The sequence below is a fragment of the Oncorhynchus nerka genome, linkage group LG2, assembly GCF_034236695.1.
Source record: "Oncorhynchus nerka isolate Pitt River linkage group LG2, Oner_Uvic_2.0, whole genome shotgun sequence".
Classification (NCBI taxonomy): domain Eukaryota; kingdom Metazoa; phylum Chordata; class Actinopteri; order Salmoniformes; family Salmonidae; genus Oncorhynchus; species Oncorhynchus nerka.
Window position 1 is genome coordinate 51,871,358 of NC_088397.1, and position 14,915 is coordinate 51,886,272.

Consider the following 14,915-nt stretch of genomic DNA (forward strand, 5'->3'; position numbering starts at 1 on the left):
CAATCGTAAACGCACCAGCACCCACAAATATCTCAGAGCTGAGGTCATTTTTGGGGCTCCTGAACGATTACGGAAAGTTTGTGGCAAACTTGTCCACATTGTTGCATCCGCTTCACCAACTGCTGCAGGCCGATACAAAGTGGAATTGGTCCCCACAATGCGAAGAAGCATTCAAGACTTGCAAACAGCGTCTGCTAAAGAGCAAGTGGCTTGCCCACTATAACACAGAGATGAAGCTGAGACTCGCGTGTGATGCATCTCCATACGGAGTAGGAGCCGTCATCTCACATGTTCTACCGTCAGGTGAAGAACACCCTATTGCATTTGCATCACGGACTCTGTCACCAAGTGAGAAAAATTATGCTCAAATTGAGAAGAAAGCTCATGACAGACACTCAAAGACTGTCAGAGAATTCAAAGAGGAAGAGAGGGTGATGGTACGTGATTTCAGACACCCCAAGCGCCTGTGGAACTCAGGTGTGATCTTGCAACGCAGAGGACCTTTGACTTACCAAGTCCAAATTGGTCATCGCCAGGTCAACGTTCATGTGGATCATCTGCTACGGTCCAACGCCCCAGCAGAGACATGCCGAGAGAACAAGAACAATAACGACCCCCAGGACTATTCTCCTGACTGTGGACGTACGGAAGAGACAGAGCCTGACCTTCCACCCGAACCTGGCCCACCACAGGAAGCCCAGGAGGAGCGGAGATATCCTATTCGACAGCGAAGGGCACCTCAAAGGCTTGACCTGTGATTTGAGCTGGTTAAGGATGTAACGGACAGTAAAACAAAAACTTTAATATGTCCTAGATAAAAGGGAAGAAAAAGGACATTACCTGGGTTAGTTATTAGGACACAAACTCCATCTTCGGGGCAGAATAATCCCCTGGATTTGTGCTGGGCTCTGAAAAGTCTGCTTCAACCCAGTAGTTGAAAAATGTTTAAGAATGCATTGTTCAGATATTGCATTAGTAGTTACCTAACATATTTACCTTGTTCTCTGGGAGTTAAACACTATGGGGGAGGAGTGTAGTATCTGGGATCTACATCTGTTTATATTAGTTACAGTGCTGTTACTAAGCAGTAATGCATTACGGCAGTGTTACGTTACTACACCTAATAGGAAATGCACATGCGCACTGGAATGCCGCGAACTGTAGAGCACGAGGGTTTTTTGACTAAAGGACAACTAACTGTACTCCCGTCTCCTGCCTGGTCATTTCTCCACCACACAAATATTACAGGAACGAGATGGGACTTTGGCCTTGCTACATTCTTCAAATGTTCTCATTGATGAAACATGTGATCTCAATACAGTTTTGTTTCCAAAATTCAAATCTGTTACGAGCAGAGTGGACCGTTTTGTCGACTTTACTCGGTCAAAGTTTCCAAAAAGTGCTAGATTCCAATCTCGCTAGATCCTGCTTGGCTCTGCCCCTCTCCTTGCTTGTTCTGTCCACTATTACTCATTTGTTCACATTGGAAACGACAGGCCGTGGTCTATCTTGAGTTAGTTATGAACATCATTTAGCTGCTAGATATGCAGGTAAATAGAATAGTTAAGAAGCTGAAGAATTTTCCTGCGTGTAACGTTACACAAAATATTCTTAAATCATAGCTACCTCTAATTTCTTCGAGTCGAGTTAAAATGCATATTGAATGTTGTAACGTTGACTGTCACTGTGTAAAATAATACCATTCGTTTGGGCTGGCTAGCACATCATTTTCTGACAGAGAAGGTACAGGGGTGCAATCATTAGTACACAGTTTCGTTTTGCAACAGAAACTAGTTTATTTTCGACAAATTCAGGTATGTCCCTCCCCGATTCGTTCAGTTCAAGAAACGTTTTGCAACAGAATCGTCGTAATGAATACGCCCCAGTTGTTTCGCTATCATTGAATCTTGTGGAAGATATCTGAACGTACCATTTAGATGATTACGTACACGCAAGGGGTGGGGACTTTTACGTTCGAACTGCGCCGCGCGAGTGTTGTGCGTGCTAGCTAGGCGTAAACAGGATTTCATAGTTATTCGAACTGCAATGAATAATATACGTATTAATGTAACAAATACTCAATACCTTTAAGGTAAATACGGGCGAATGTATGCAACACAGCCTGCTGTATCGTAGGTGACAATAAGGGTTAACCGCTATCTAGTTGGCTAACGCGATCTAGCCGGCTAGCTAGGTTGCTAACTAATGGTTAGATAACTATTGGCAATAATAACAAAGCTAGCTAGTTAGCAATTTAGCTACCGGTAGCTGATATCAACATTAGAACCAGCAAACATGACTATGTTGAACACAAACATGATAACTTGCTTTTTTCTTGACAGGGTGGTCTTCAAAAATGCCTATTCGTGCCTACTGTACCATCTGTTCCGATTTCTTCGATCACTCCAGAGATGTGGCTGCCATACACTGTGGGCACACCTTCCACTATGAATGGTGAGTACCAATGACTGTCAGATGAATCAGTCTCTACATTAAGGAAATAGTTTGACTAGCCAGTACTTGTGGCCTAGCCAAATGTAATAATCTAGCTATTGTTAAATGTCAGTTGTGTGTAACTTTTCACTCTTTCCTCTGCTTACAGTCTTCTTCAGTGGTTTCAGACTGCCCCCAACAAGACATGTCCACAATGTAGAAAACAGGTAGGACTAACTTGCTATACTGCTGACCCCTTCTGAACACTGGTGTTTCATTCTGTACACGTTACATCAATCCCATTCATCTCAAAATAACCCTACAAATACTTTTTCTACATTTTTATCTTTGTCTGGACTCTCCCCTCAGGTTAGCACCAGACACATTATCAACAAGTTGTTCTTTGACATTGGTGGTGAAGGAGAGGGATCCTCTGCGGATCCAGAGTGTTTGCAGGTAGGCCTACACCAGGAGGACTACCATCTTGACTCACGTTGTGGCAACATTGAATAGAACATTGTCATGGCGTGTAAATTTGGGATATTATTGTATGATATCGCTTATTCAGTGTTTAATTTTTTCTTCTGCAGAACGAGCTCGATAGAATGAAAGCTGTTTTAAGTACCAAAGGTAAGAGACCAGTGAACACAACTGATGCTTGCTTTGAGACCACGTGTTATTATGATGGTGTAACTGTTTTTGGCATTTGGACGGCTGAAACATTGACTTGTATTTCTATCCTCAGAGAGAGACTGGAGGGACAGACTGAAGATGGTAGAGGGCTTGAAGGAGACTGTTGACAGGCAGAAGAAAGACCTGGACATTGTTAGGAAGGAGATTGGCGAGAAAGATATGCTCTGCTCAGTTCTCAGGGTAAGATGTTAAGTTGTCAAACATGAAGCCAAATGTATTTACATGCTCCTTTCTACCTGACATCTCTCTAACATTTTGAGGGTTTTGGAACATTCAGAAACAGATGAAATACCTGGAGAACCAGCAGAGTGAGACTCAGGCTGCTAAGGAGGAGGCCCGACGACTCAGGACCAAAATGAAAACATATGAGAGGTAGCCCACAGACTCGCACAATAATAATTTTCTGACTTTTGTGCCAACCCAAACCATACTGTGCTGGCTTGTATATTTTACTAGTGTGTGTGTGTGTTTGTCCTTCCCAGTCTGGATGTGGTGTTACAGGGTCAGAGGGCTGAGGTGGAATCCATGATCAGTGACATGGGTGTTGGCCAGGCTGCCATGGAGGAGCTCTCCATCTACTGCATCTCTCTCAAGAAGTAAGGAATGTCAATCATTTACATTATACACTGAGTATAGCAAACATTAGGAACGCCTTCCTAATATCAAGTTGCATCCCTCCCTTGCCCTCAGAACAGCCTCAATTCATCAGGGAATGGACTCTACAAGGTGTCAAGCGTTCCACAGGGATGCTGGCCCATGTTGACTCCAATGCTTCCCATAGTTGTGTCAAGTTAGCTGGATGTCCTTTGGGGGGTGGACCATTCTTCATACACACAGGAAACTGTTGAGCATGAAAAACACAGCAGCGTTGCAGTTCTTGCGTCTGGCACCTGCTACCATACCCCGTTCAAAGGCACTTAAATGTTTTGTTTTGTCCATTCACCATCAGAATGGCACACATACACAATCCATGCCGTAGTTGTCTCAAGGCTTAAAACCCCTTCTTTAACTGGGCTCTTCCCCTTCATCTACACTGATTTAAGTGATATCAATAAGGGATCATAACTTTCACCTGGTCAGTCTGTCATGGAAAGAGCATGTGTTCTTAATGGTTTGCATTCTCAGTTTACATTGTCAGGGCAACAGTGTTTTGTAAGGATATTTATCAAGTCATTCCTATTATCCTTTGCAGAGAGTATGAGAACCTAAAAGGGAGCCTCAGATATTCAAATGAAATGTCTGAAAAGCTCAAAAGGGAGGTGTTTGCTTCAAACAACAAGGTAATACATGTCAAAAAAATATATATATATTTTTAGAAACACATTAATTGAATTGTTCTGTGATAATGTGGGGTGTCTCACCTACTTCCAATCGGAGACTGACACAGTTTCTAATATCTCTGTAGTTGCAGAAAGCCACAATGGAGATGAACAGGACCAATGATGACATGAAAGCTGTCCAAAATGACTTGACCAACGCAGACAAAGAGATCACTGTAAGGAGCCCTCAATTCTGTAAATTATCAGCACTATACAATTTGCAAAGCTATGTTATATTTGGGTAATTAAAAATACTAATGTATTTGAGTTTACTATTCCACTACTTTGTGTTTTTAACACTGTTAGAGTCTGAAGAAAAAAGTTGAGATTCTTCAAAAGACCCTGAGCACACCAACCCGCACTAACGAAGCATTGAGCAGACTAGTCTTTGAGAGGTTTGTCACTTCACCAATCGATTTTCTACACAGCGCGTGCTACTTAGTATATAGATACCTTCTTGGTAGATCTGGTGTTAGTCACTGATTGGGGTCTTTCCCCCTTGTCTTTCAGCCCTGCCCCAGTGCAGCTGCAACAGCCCCGTCTCCACCAGCCTGCCAACAGTGAGGACATTGACCTTAACATGACATTTGACATCACCACACCTGACCTGGTGGATAAGAGGGCGTCACAGGTCCCATCCAAAAAGATGCGTCTGGATCCAGCCACGTGAGTCTCCCTCTACAGTGTGTCATTGACGAGGGACACATGCTCCTGGCACTTATTTGTTAAACGTTTCTGAAGTATTGATCATATTTATCTTATGTTCTTTCTTTCTCAGGTTGTCGTCCTCGCCAACCAAACACAGTGACAGCGCCTCGTTTGGAAGCAAGGTATTTTACCACTTCCACGGGTTCACTTAACACATGCACCACATGTACTGACTTTGCGATGACCACATTGCTTTGGATACATTTTAAAGCTAGACGTGTTGTACTTTAGTGTGCATGGCATGCCATAAGCTTCTGTGTTTATGAATTCTCCCAGGCCAGAGAGGAGGAGGTGCCAATGGGTACATTCTTCCGTAACTCCATTCTGTTCAGGAAGAAGACCTTTGGCAGCATGCTGGACCCCCAGAGGAGTAAACTGGGAGCTGTAAGTAACCTGACTCTATTCTCTTTCCCTCACAACTCTACAGTTACTGTATGATTGTTCTGGTGCTTACTATGAACCTGTTCCACATTTTCACACCCTCAATTACAGTGAAGTACAGTGCATTCCACCTAATGACTTCCAAAACATGACCCACAATTGCCCTTGCTTCCCTGTCTTGTTCCTGTCAATGAAATAACTAAATGTATGACTATCTCATATTCCAGATCAGAAGTGGTTATGATGGACTTGGAGGGAGAACCAAATTCTTCCAACCTGTATCCTTTTCTTAAACCGTACAATTCAGGTTTCCTGACTGGTATTTCTCATTGAAGCGGGTGTTGAAGAACATATTTTGACTGTATTATATCCTCTATGATGTCTATTGATAAATGTCTGTTATACATTACTGTAACTAATCTCATAGGAAACAATCAGGGAGGAACAGGAAAATGCCATTTGTTATGGAATGCCATTTTCCTTAATTCGGCCACCCACACCAGTCTCCTTTGTCAGATATTCGCCCGCTCATGATGAAGGCAAAGAGAAAAAAGGTTTCCCGACCAGCTCCTCCCAAGATCTCCACCTGTCTTACTCTGGACAGTTATCTGGAGTGACCTATGACCGGTCCAGTAAAAGGACTATGATCTACTTTGGTTTTCACTTCTTACTTGAGGGCTTGCTCCAGGCTTTGGGCATGAATGGGCACAGCAGATGGTTTGGTGTAGAATATTTGTTTTGGTGTATTGAGACTTCTTTTGTTTCATCATGAAATTGTGTAGTAATCTTGTTTTGAGGTGTTTTAGTTTCATCTAATTGTAATTAAGTGTGCGGTACAGAGTTATTCTAGGAACTTTCCTGTATTATGAGCATCTGTGAAATGTCAGCCATTTGACTGTTGCACATTACAAAAAAAATCTCTTTCGCACTTGAACATTTATTGTTTTACTAACACTGTCTGAATATTGTAATACAGCACTGTATTGAATATTTGTTTCCCACTTCCCCAGAACATCATCCTCTTGTCTTTTAGTGCTATTTATTTTAGATACATACATACATACTTTTACTTGTGATTATTGTGTAAGATCTCTTATGTTTGTGAAATAATAAACTATAGTTTCCTTAACTTGAGTGGGGTATGTTAATGTATGTTTTTTTTGTTTTTTTTCACACTATGCATCTCACTATGATACTGTAGCAGAGACGTCCTCTCCACCTCATGGTCCAGTAATGTGTCCCACAGTCCACTCTCCATGCTACAGAATGGTTAATTAAGTTTCTTTGCCAGCACGTTGCTGTTTTACTGTACATTTTTAATAAATCTCCAGCAGGGGGCAGTGTAAGGATGATGGCAGCCTCACAATGGCTACAGTTACAGAAGTGCAATAGTACGAAGGTGGAATTATTGGGTTTTATCTATATTTTCGTTTTCACAGTATTTTTAAGTTAAAATTATTATTTTTTGAATTAAAAACGTTGTTTCCTGAACTTGAGCATAATCCCAGCCAAGCCAAAAAAAGAATCTTACTGCAAATAACTTAATGGAAACTGTGCCGCATCCACTGCATTGTGTTCTGACAAAATCAGAACGCAATACCGCTCGGCACAGAGTGAATGCTACAATCATGCGATGTAGGACTGCTTGGAGTGTGACCTGAACTGGGCTACCGTCATTTTGTGTACCATTACAGTGCCAAAGTATTCATTTTCAAATACGTTTACATGATTTAAATGATATAGTCATTTTATTTTAAGGGAAACTTGTAACATACATTTTGAGAACACAAAAGAGTGATTTAATGGCACAATATTGAAGAACACAAGTGATCATTGATGCTAAAACCAGTGATATTCTCAGTGAACTCAAGTGTTACCATCAACTGTTCTCACAACCGCAACACCAGCAGCACTATAAAGAAATTAGGAACAATCTACGGAAATGCCATACGTTGCTGTCTAGTGTCTACCATGTGTTGTTGTGATTCTAACAACAATTGTCTCAGAACACAATATCCTGTTCAGAACCACTGCTTCTCAATTTAGAAAGTAGCATCGTATAGAGGTAATTACTGCTAAAGCAATTAACAGCAAACTAAACCAAAGCATAACAGAAAATGTTATAATATTAAAATGGTACCTTCCATGAGATCTGGCAGTATTGATGTCAGTAATCAGAATTCCCTACAGTTGTTTCTCTTTATCACTATGTCATTCAAGAACCCAACACTAGTTATTCCAGGATAAAGTGGTGCATAGAGAAGCTAGTTCCTTCCAGTGTAATCAGTCAAATATAACCACGCGTCAAAGTTGTGACACCCATACAAACAGTACTGTGGAAACAGTCGTATAATGTACACACAAACTCACAACCCATGCAGTGCTGATAAATCACGTAAACAACAAAGCTTGTTCTCAAAGGATCCTACTTTAGGTCCTCCAGTCAGGAAAAGGTTAAAAAATGTATTCACTATTGATCCAACTAATTGTCCTGAGAGAAATCAAAGAGAACTAATTCATTGCCATGGTCGCTTAGACATATCCTAATGTAAAAGGAGACTTTGTCCTGAAATCTAGCAAAGCTGTCCACAATGTTCATTGTGTTCTGTTCAGGATTCAGGATGATCCAGGATGATCCAATGCGTCGACTGTTCCATTTACAGTCAGGTCACAGCATCTGTGGCGAGTCAGTGAGTGTGTATTTCAAATTACAGAAAAGGTAGCATCTCCATTTTCCTTTATTTCCATTCCACCCATGAGACAATGTAGCCTTCACCACTAATCAAAAACTGGCTCCTTTTATTTATTTATTTGAATTTTACTTAACCTTTATTTAACTAGGCAAGTCAGTTAAGAACAAATTCTTATTTACAATGACGGCCTACCCTGGACAAACCCTAACCCGGACGACGCTAGGCCAATTGTGCGCCGCCCTATGGGACTCCCAATCACAGCCAGTTGTGATACAGCCTGGAATCGAACCAGGGTCTGTAGTGATGCCTTAGACCGCTGCGCCACTCGGGAGCCCCCTCTCTGCATGTGAGGGAGTGCTTTGCGAAGGGAGACCGTTATAAGCTGTCGTCTGTTAGGTGCCAGGTGTCGTATTCATCTCTGGTTTCTGCTGGATTATCTAAAGTGATTGAAGAGAGAGACAATTACCAATTGTTTTAGTGAAAAAATGAACACTAATCTGTTTCTATATCATTGTGAATACATAAGGTAGCACAGGTGAGGGATCAGTGGATACCACCGCTGCTTTACTCACTGTGATCGGTCAGGCACTATGGCACTACTTTTGGACTCTCCGTTCTGCTTGTCGTCTTTCTGGGAGAGTTGTGAGGTCACTGTGGAAGCCACAGCCTTGGAGCTGCGCTTGCGTTTCTGTACGTTCTGCTCCGGTTGGAAGATGATGACATAGACCTTAGGGACGTACAACATGCCCAGGGACACAGTGGCACTCAGGCTCATGGACACCGTCAGGGTGGTGGTCTGGATGAACATCTAGAGCAGAGGGAAAGTAGGATGAAGGTTAATAATAAATACCTGAGTATAAACCTAGACATTTTACAATAGGGTTTGGATTGCCTGGCTGAGTACTAAATGAATTGTTTGTGTTGCGTTCACAATTAAAAAGACACATTTTCCTAATTTTCCTTTCTATCCTATGCCTATCCTTCCATCTATTCATCTGATAATACCCTGAGAATGAGAATATAGTATTCTGATAATATTCTGAGAATACAGTAAAACTGTACATTCAATAAATATTAATAATAATGTATGGAGGTTGTCTTACATAATATTTTCCATGGCAATCCCCATGACATACCTTTATTATACCTAATTATTGTATGAAGAATTGATCGACAGCAGGTCAAATAGGAGGTACACAGTATACAGACGTTGTTTCTTCATCTGAATGCTCAAGAAGACAGTTGTGTTTGTAGCCTGGGATGAATGATTTATATCCCAGTATAAGCACTGAGGAGTGGTGCTCTATTTATGGGCCTTCAACATGTCTATTCACGTGTTGTTCCTCTGTTGTCAGGCTGGCAACAACAATACTGAGAACAGACTTGTGATCTGAGTCCGATGCACTGACAATTCAAACGCAGTACATGTCATGAATAAATGAATAAATACATGCCATAAAAAAATTAATGAACAAAGACCTAAAGTGCATTTGGAAAGTATTCAGACCCCTTGACTTTTCCCCCATTTTGTTACGTTACAGCCTTATTCTAAAATGGATTGAATTGTGTTTTTCCCCTCATCAGTCTACACACAATACCCCATAATGACAAAGCAAAAATAGGCTTTTAGACATTTTTGCAAATCTATAAAAAATATCACACGTAAACCCTTTACTCAGTACTTTGTTTAAGCACCTTTAGAGGCGATTACAGCCTCCAGTCTTCTTGGGTATGATGCTACAAGCTTGGCACACCTGTATTTGGGGAGTTTCTCCCGTTCTTCTCTGCAGATCCACTCAAGCTCTGCCAGGTTGGATGGGGAGCGTCACTGCACAGGTTTTTTCAGGTCTCTCCAGAGATGGGTTCAAGTCCGAGCTCTGGCTGGGCCACTCAAAGATATTCAAAGACTTGCCCTGAAGCCACTCTTGCGTCGTCTTGGCTGTGCGCTTAAGGCTGTTGTCCTGTTGGAAGGTGAACCTTCACCCCAGTCTGAGGTCCTGAGAACTCTGGAAAAGGTTTTCATCAAGGATCTCTCTGCACTTTGCTCCATTCATCTTTCCCTCAAACCTGACTAGGCTCCCAGTCCCTGCCGCTGAAAAAAATCCTCACAGCATGATGCTGCTACCATCATGCTACAATGTAAGGATGGTGCCAAGTTTCCTCCAGACTTGAGGCTTGGCATTCAGGACAAAGAGTTCAATCTTGGTTTCATCAGACCAGATAATCTTGTTTCTCATGGTCTGAGAGTCTTTAGGTGCCTTTTGGCAAACTCCAAGTGGGCTGCCATGTGCCTTTTACTGAGGAGTGGCTTACATCTGGCCACTCTAACATAAAGGCCTGATTGGTGGAATGCTGCAGAGATGGTTGTCCTTCTGGAAGGTTCTCCCATCTCCACCGAGGAACTCTGTAGTTCTGTCAGAGTGACCATCGGGTTCTTGGTTACCTCCCTGACCAAGGCCCTTCTCCCCCGATTGCTCATTTAAGAATGATGGAGGCCACTGTGTTTTTGGGGACCTTCAATCCTGCAGAAATGTTTTGGTACCCTTCCCCAAACACAATCCTGTCTAGGATTGGGACAAGACTGTAACTACCAATTGGATATCACAAAATTGGGGAGAAAAAGGGGGTAAAGTAAAAAAATGTAAAAAACATATATATAAAAAATAATTATTCACACATTGAGGGAAGTCAGTAGAAAAATTTAAGAAAAATAGCCAACCACCTAAGTTTGCCAACACCTTACATTCACACTTCCCTATTGATCAACTTGCAATTCTTTACACTTTTCTGAGTACCTCTCAAAGTCTAATGCATCAATAACATTGCATCCAATCTAAGAACACTCCTTCCCTGTTACTGTAATGTTGTAATACTGTCTGGTCAAAAATGTCAACTGCGATCTGAGAACTAAATGTTATTGATGCTATATTTAGATGTTCTAAGCTGTAAGTGTGTAATTGAATAGCATGTAGTGGATATTTATTTGTCTCTCAGAGACCCATTTTATCACTGAGCTTATCTGACCTCTTTTTTGACCTCTTTGATTCATTTCATTTCGATTTGCAGACGTGAAAAGACTTTAAAGACTTAATTTAGGCTGACTGATTTAACAACATACTCCACTAAACTGAACATACACTACATTGCCAAAAGTAAGTGGACACATGCTCGTAGACTCTCTCATTCCAAAATCATGGACATTAATATGGAGTTGGTCCCCCCTTTGCTGCTTTAACAGCCTCCACTAATCTGGGAAGGCTTTCCACTAGATGTTGGAATATTGCTGCGGGGACTTGCTTCCATTCATCCACAAGAATATTAGTGAGGTTGGGCTCTAATGTTGGGAAATTAGGCCTGGCTTGCAGTTGGTGTTCCAATTCATCACAAAGGTGTATGATGGGGTTGAGATCTGAGATCTCTGTGCAGGCCAGTCAAGTTCTGCCACATTGATCTCAACAAACCACTTCTGTATGGACCTCGCTTTGTGCACGGGGGCATTGTCATGCTGAAACAGGGAAGGGCCTTCCCCAAACTGTTGGCACAATGTTGGAAGCACAGAATCATCTAGAATGTCATTGTATGCTGTAGTGTTGAGATTTCCCTTCACTGGAATTAAGGGACCTAGCCAGACCATGAAAAACAGCCCCAGACCATTATTCCCCCTCCACCGAACTTTACAGTGGGCACTATGCATTCGGGCAGGTAGCGTTCTCCTGGCATCCGCCAAACCAAGATTCGTCCATCAGACTGCCAAATGGTGAAGCATGATTCAACACTCCAGAGAAGGCATTTTCACTGCTCCAGAGACCAATGGTGGAGAGCTTTACAGCACTCCAGGTGACGCTTGGCATTGCACATGGTGATCTTAGGCTTGTGTGTGGTTGCTCGGCCATGGAAACCCATTTCATGAAGCTCCCGATGAACAATTATTGTGCTGACTGTCACGCCCTGACCGTAGAGAGTGTGTTATGTCTCTATTTTGGTTTGGTCAGGGTGTGATTTGGGTGGGCAGTCTATGTTCTATGATTTTCTATTTCTATGTGTTTGGCCGGGTGTGGTTCTCAATCAGAGGCAGCTGTCTATCATTGTCTCTGATTGAGAACCATACTTAGGTACCCTTTTCCCCCACCTGTTTTCTGGGAAGTTAACTTTGTCTTTGTTCAGAGCCCAAAGCGTAACGGTTTGGTTTTTGTTCTTCGTTTTGTCGGCGGCATTTTTGAATAAAGAAAAAATGCACGCTTACCATGCTGCACCTTGGTCCAGTCCTTCAGCCAGCCGTGACACTGACGTTGCTTCCAGAGGCAGTTTGAAACTCGGTATTGAGTGTTGCAACTGAGGACAGACGATTTTTTACCTGCTACACGCTTCAGGACTCGGTGGTTCCCTTCTGTGAGCTTGTGTTGACTACCACTTTGCGTCTGAGCCGTTGTTGCTCCTAGACGTTTCCACTTCACAATAACAGCACTTACAGTTGACCGGGGCAGCTCTAGCAGGGCAGAAATGTTACGAACTAACTTGTTTGAAAGATGACATCCTATGATGGTGCCACGTTGAAAGTCACTGAGCTCTTGAGTAAGGCCATTCTACTGCCAATGTTTGTCTATGGAGATTGCATGGCTGTGTGCTCGATTTTACAGACCTGTCAGAAAAGGGTGTGGCTGAAATAGCCGAATCCACTCATTTGAAGCGGCGTCCACATACTTTTGTATTATAGTGTACTTCCTTATTTTAAATCCTGACCATTGTTCCGCTGTAAGTCAATGAAGAGGATGCTGAACATACTGTGAGTGCCTCATGGAAAGAAATCTGATATTAAAGGTAAAAAACAAGCATTTGATAACAGTCTAGAACCTATTCTAGAAAACATACTGATAGTTCTAGGGTTGCTTTTTTAAGTATATAAAAATGTGTCTTTCTCTGCCAATGGATAAATACCAGCAAATATAGAAATGTCAAACCTTCTCAGTAGACTGTGCTGTACCAAAGAAGATGGGCACAAAGGCCAGCCAGATGATACAGGTGGTGTACATGGTGAAGCCAATGGGCTTGGCCTCGTTGAAGGTTTCTGGCACCCCTCTGCTCTTGATGGCATACACAGTGCAGGTCACCATCAGCACGATACTGTAGCTCAAGCAGAGGACCAGGGCCAGGTCGGACATGTCACATTTCAGGACCCCACGTGCAAACTCTGGGTTGGGCGGACGCTGCTCCTCATAGTCTATGATGGTGTGTGGGGGCACCACTCCGAACCAGATGAAAATGCCAAGTAACTGTGGAGATACAGAGAATGATCCAAAGATTGATGTGGCCCATGATTCAGCAGATCAATCTAATTCTCCTGTATACCATTCCAGATACCATTTCCTGTGTCTTTAACAAGCACTGTTGTATTACTGCCTTGTTTTCATCAAATGCAATAGGAGAGAGGAAGCAACTCACTCACCTGCACTCCAATGAGTATGAAGGTGATGATCAGCTGAGAAGCAGGGCTGATGAACGGAGGTGGCGTGACTGCTTTCTTGCCCTGCTCAAAAATACGGTAAATGCGGTTGGTCTTGGTGAGCATAGCTGAGTAGGTAATACACATGCCCAGGCCCAGCAGCAGCCTGCGGAATGCACACACTGGGGCGCTGGGCTCTGCGATCATGAGGAAGGTGATCAGGTAGATGAGGAAGATGCCTGTCAGGAGAACGTAGCTGAGCTCCCGTCCGGAGGCTCGGACGATGGGGGTGTCGTTAAAGCGGATGAAGGTGATGATGCATCCGGAGGTGGCCAGGATGCCCAGGACAGCCAGGAACACAGGGATGATGGCCCAGGGGGAACTCCACTCCAGTTTGATGATGGGTGTGGACCGGCAGCCCGTTCGGTTTGGCATGGGACGCATATCGAAGGGACACATGTCACAGTTTAGCTCATCCAGCTGGTATTGATATCCGTCGCACAGTTCGCAGTGCCAGCAACAGGGTACACCCTTCACCATCTTCTTCCTCTCTCCTAGCTCACAGGGGAAACTGCACACCGAGTCAGGGACTGCACGGTCCCCACCCGACCACTGCATCTCCTCCGCCTTTAACAGAGACAGAGACAATGTTGAAGAACATCAAGTGAACTCCTGAAGTAGTCACATCATGTCATTACTGGGGGAAAGAGAATGAATGACTAAATGGAGCTAAATAAAAGTGCATGAATAACTGGAATGAGTTTGGTTCAATTGAAAGGTTGTTAACTCAAAACACCAGCAGTACATTCCTCAATGCAATAGCAACACTGATATAGTGAACATCATCATTGAAAAATAAAATAGACCAAAACAAATGTTTACATTGAGTCGCAGATTGTTTGTCCACTGGCCAATACACCGGTAGCCGGGGTTGGTGGTGTTGGAAAGTTGGAACTGGAAGATGTCATAGCGACCAGGAGCATCTCCATTCTCATTGAACATGACCCCAGTCCCTGCACTGCCTGTTGGATAGAGGAGCAAGGATTTTTAACAGGGCTACCGCTAGTGGGCCGTGCAATGCTTTTACCTTTGAACAAAGAAAAATGAAAACTACGGTGAACCTAAAGCTCATGTCTTATGCAACCAGTGCAAAGCTGAGCATAAGATTCTTCCTGCTGAGGGTTCCTTTCCATACATGCCGCTATTTCTGTACTCTCTGTTCCCTTCAAGTATTCAATCAGAGGGCTT

The 14,915-nt window shown here is 42.9% G+C and overlaps 2 protein-coding genes across 2 annotated transcripts in view; one reads left to right on the forward strand and one right to left on the reverse strand.

Annotated features, from left to right (window-relative positions):
- The first annotated feature begins 1,245 nt into the window (after window positions 1-1,245).
- On the forward strand, window positions 1,246-6,663 carry LOC115145592 (TRAF-interacting protein). The gene is made up of 16 exons (XM_029687089.2): window positions 1,246-2,092; window positions 2,343-2,454; window positions 2,603-2,660; window positions 2,803-2,889; window positions 3,024-3,063; window positions 3,179-3,306; window positions 3,404-3,498; window positions 3,609-3,722; window positions 4,319-4,406; window positions 4,532-4,621; window positions 4,752-4,840; window positions 4,956-5,111; window positions 5,224-5,275; window positions 5,430-5,537; window positions 5,762-5,812; window positions 6,038-6,663. Exons 2-16 carry the CDS (start codon window positions 2,357-2,359, stop codon window positions 6,149-6,151), a joined length of 1,368 nt encoding a protein of 455 aa, XP_029542949.1. The 5' UTR covers window positions 1,246-2,092; window positions 2,343-2,356; the 3' UTR covers window positions 6,152-6,663.
- Window positions 6,664-7,265: 602 nt separating this feature from the next.
- LOC115137322 (metabotropic glutamate receptor 6-like) overlaps window positions 7,266-14,915 on the reverse strand; it is a 38,269-nt gene continuing 30,619 nt past the window's right edge. Inside the window, exons 8-12 of the mRNA XM_029673596.2 lie at window positions 14,550-14,689; window positions 13,671-14,294; window positions 13,186-13,497; window positions 8,800-9,035; window positions 7,266-8,664 (exon numbers count right to left, since the gene is read on the reverse strand). Coding sequence (XP_029529456.1) covers window positions 8,661-8,664; window positions 8,800-9,035; window positions 13,186-13,497; window positions 13,671-14,294; window positions 14,550-14,689 — 1,316 coding nt within the window. The 3' untranslated portion in view covers window positions 7,266-8,660. The remainder of the gene's footprint in view (window positions 8,665-8,799; window positions 9,036-13,185; window positions 13,498-13,670; window positions 14,295-14,549; window positions 14,690-14,915) is intronic.

Excerpts from the sequence above, each read along its gene's own strand:
- LOC115145592 (XM_029687089.2), top strand. The coding sequence starts at position 2,357 with ATGCCTATTCGTGCCTACTGTACCATCTGTTCCGATTTCTTCGATCAC. Across the intron at positions 2,661-2,802 it reads GTCCACAATGTAGAAAACAG|GTTAGCACCAGACACATTAT; the intron begins GTAGGACTAACT and ends CTCTCCCCTCAG. Across the intron at positions 3,499-3,608 it reads AAAATGAAAACATATGAGAG|TCTGGATGTGGTGTTACAGG; the intron begins GTAGCCCACAGA and ends TGTCCTTCCCAG.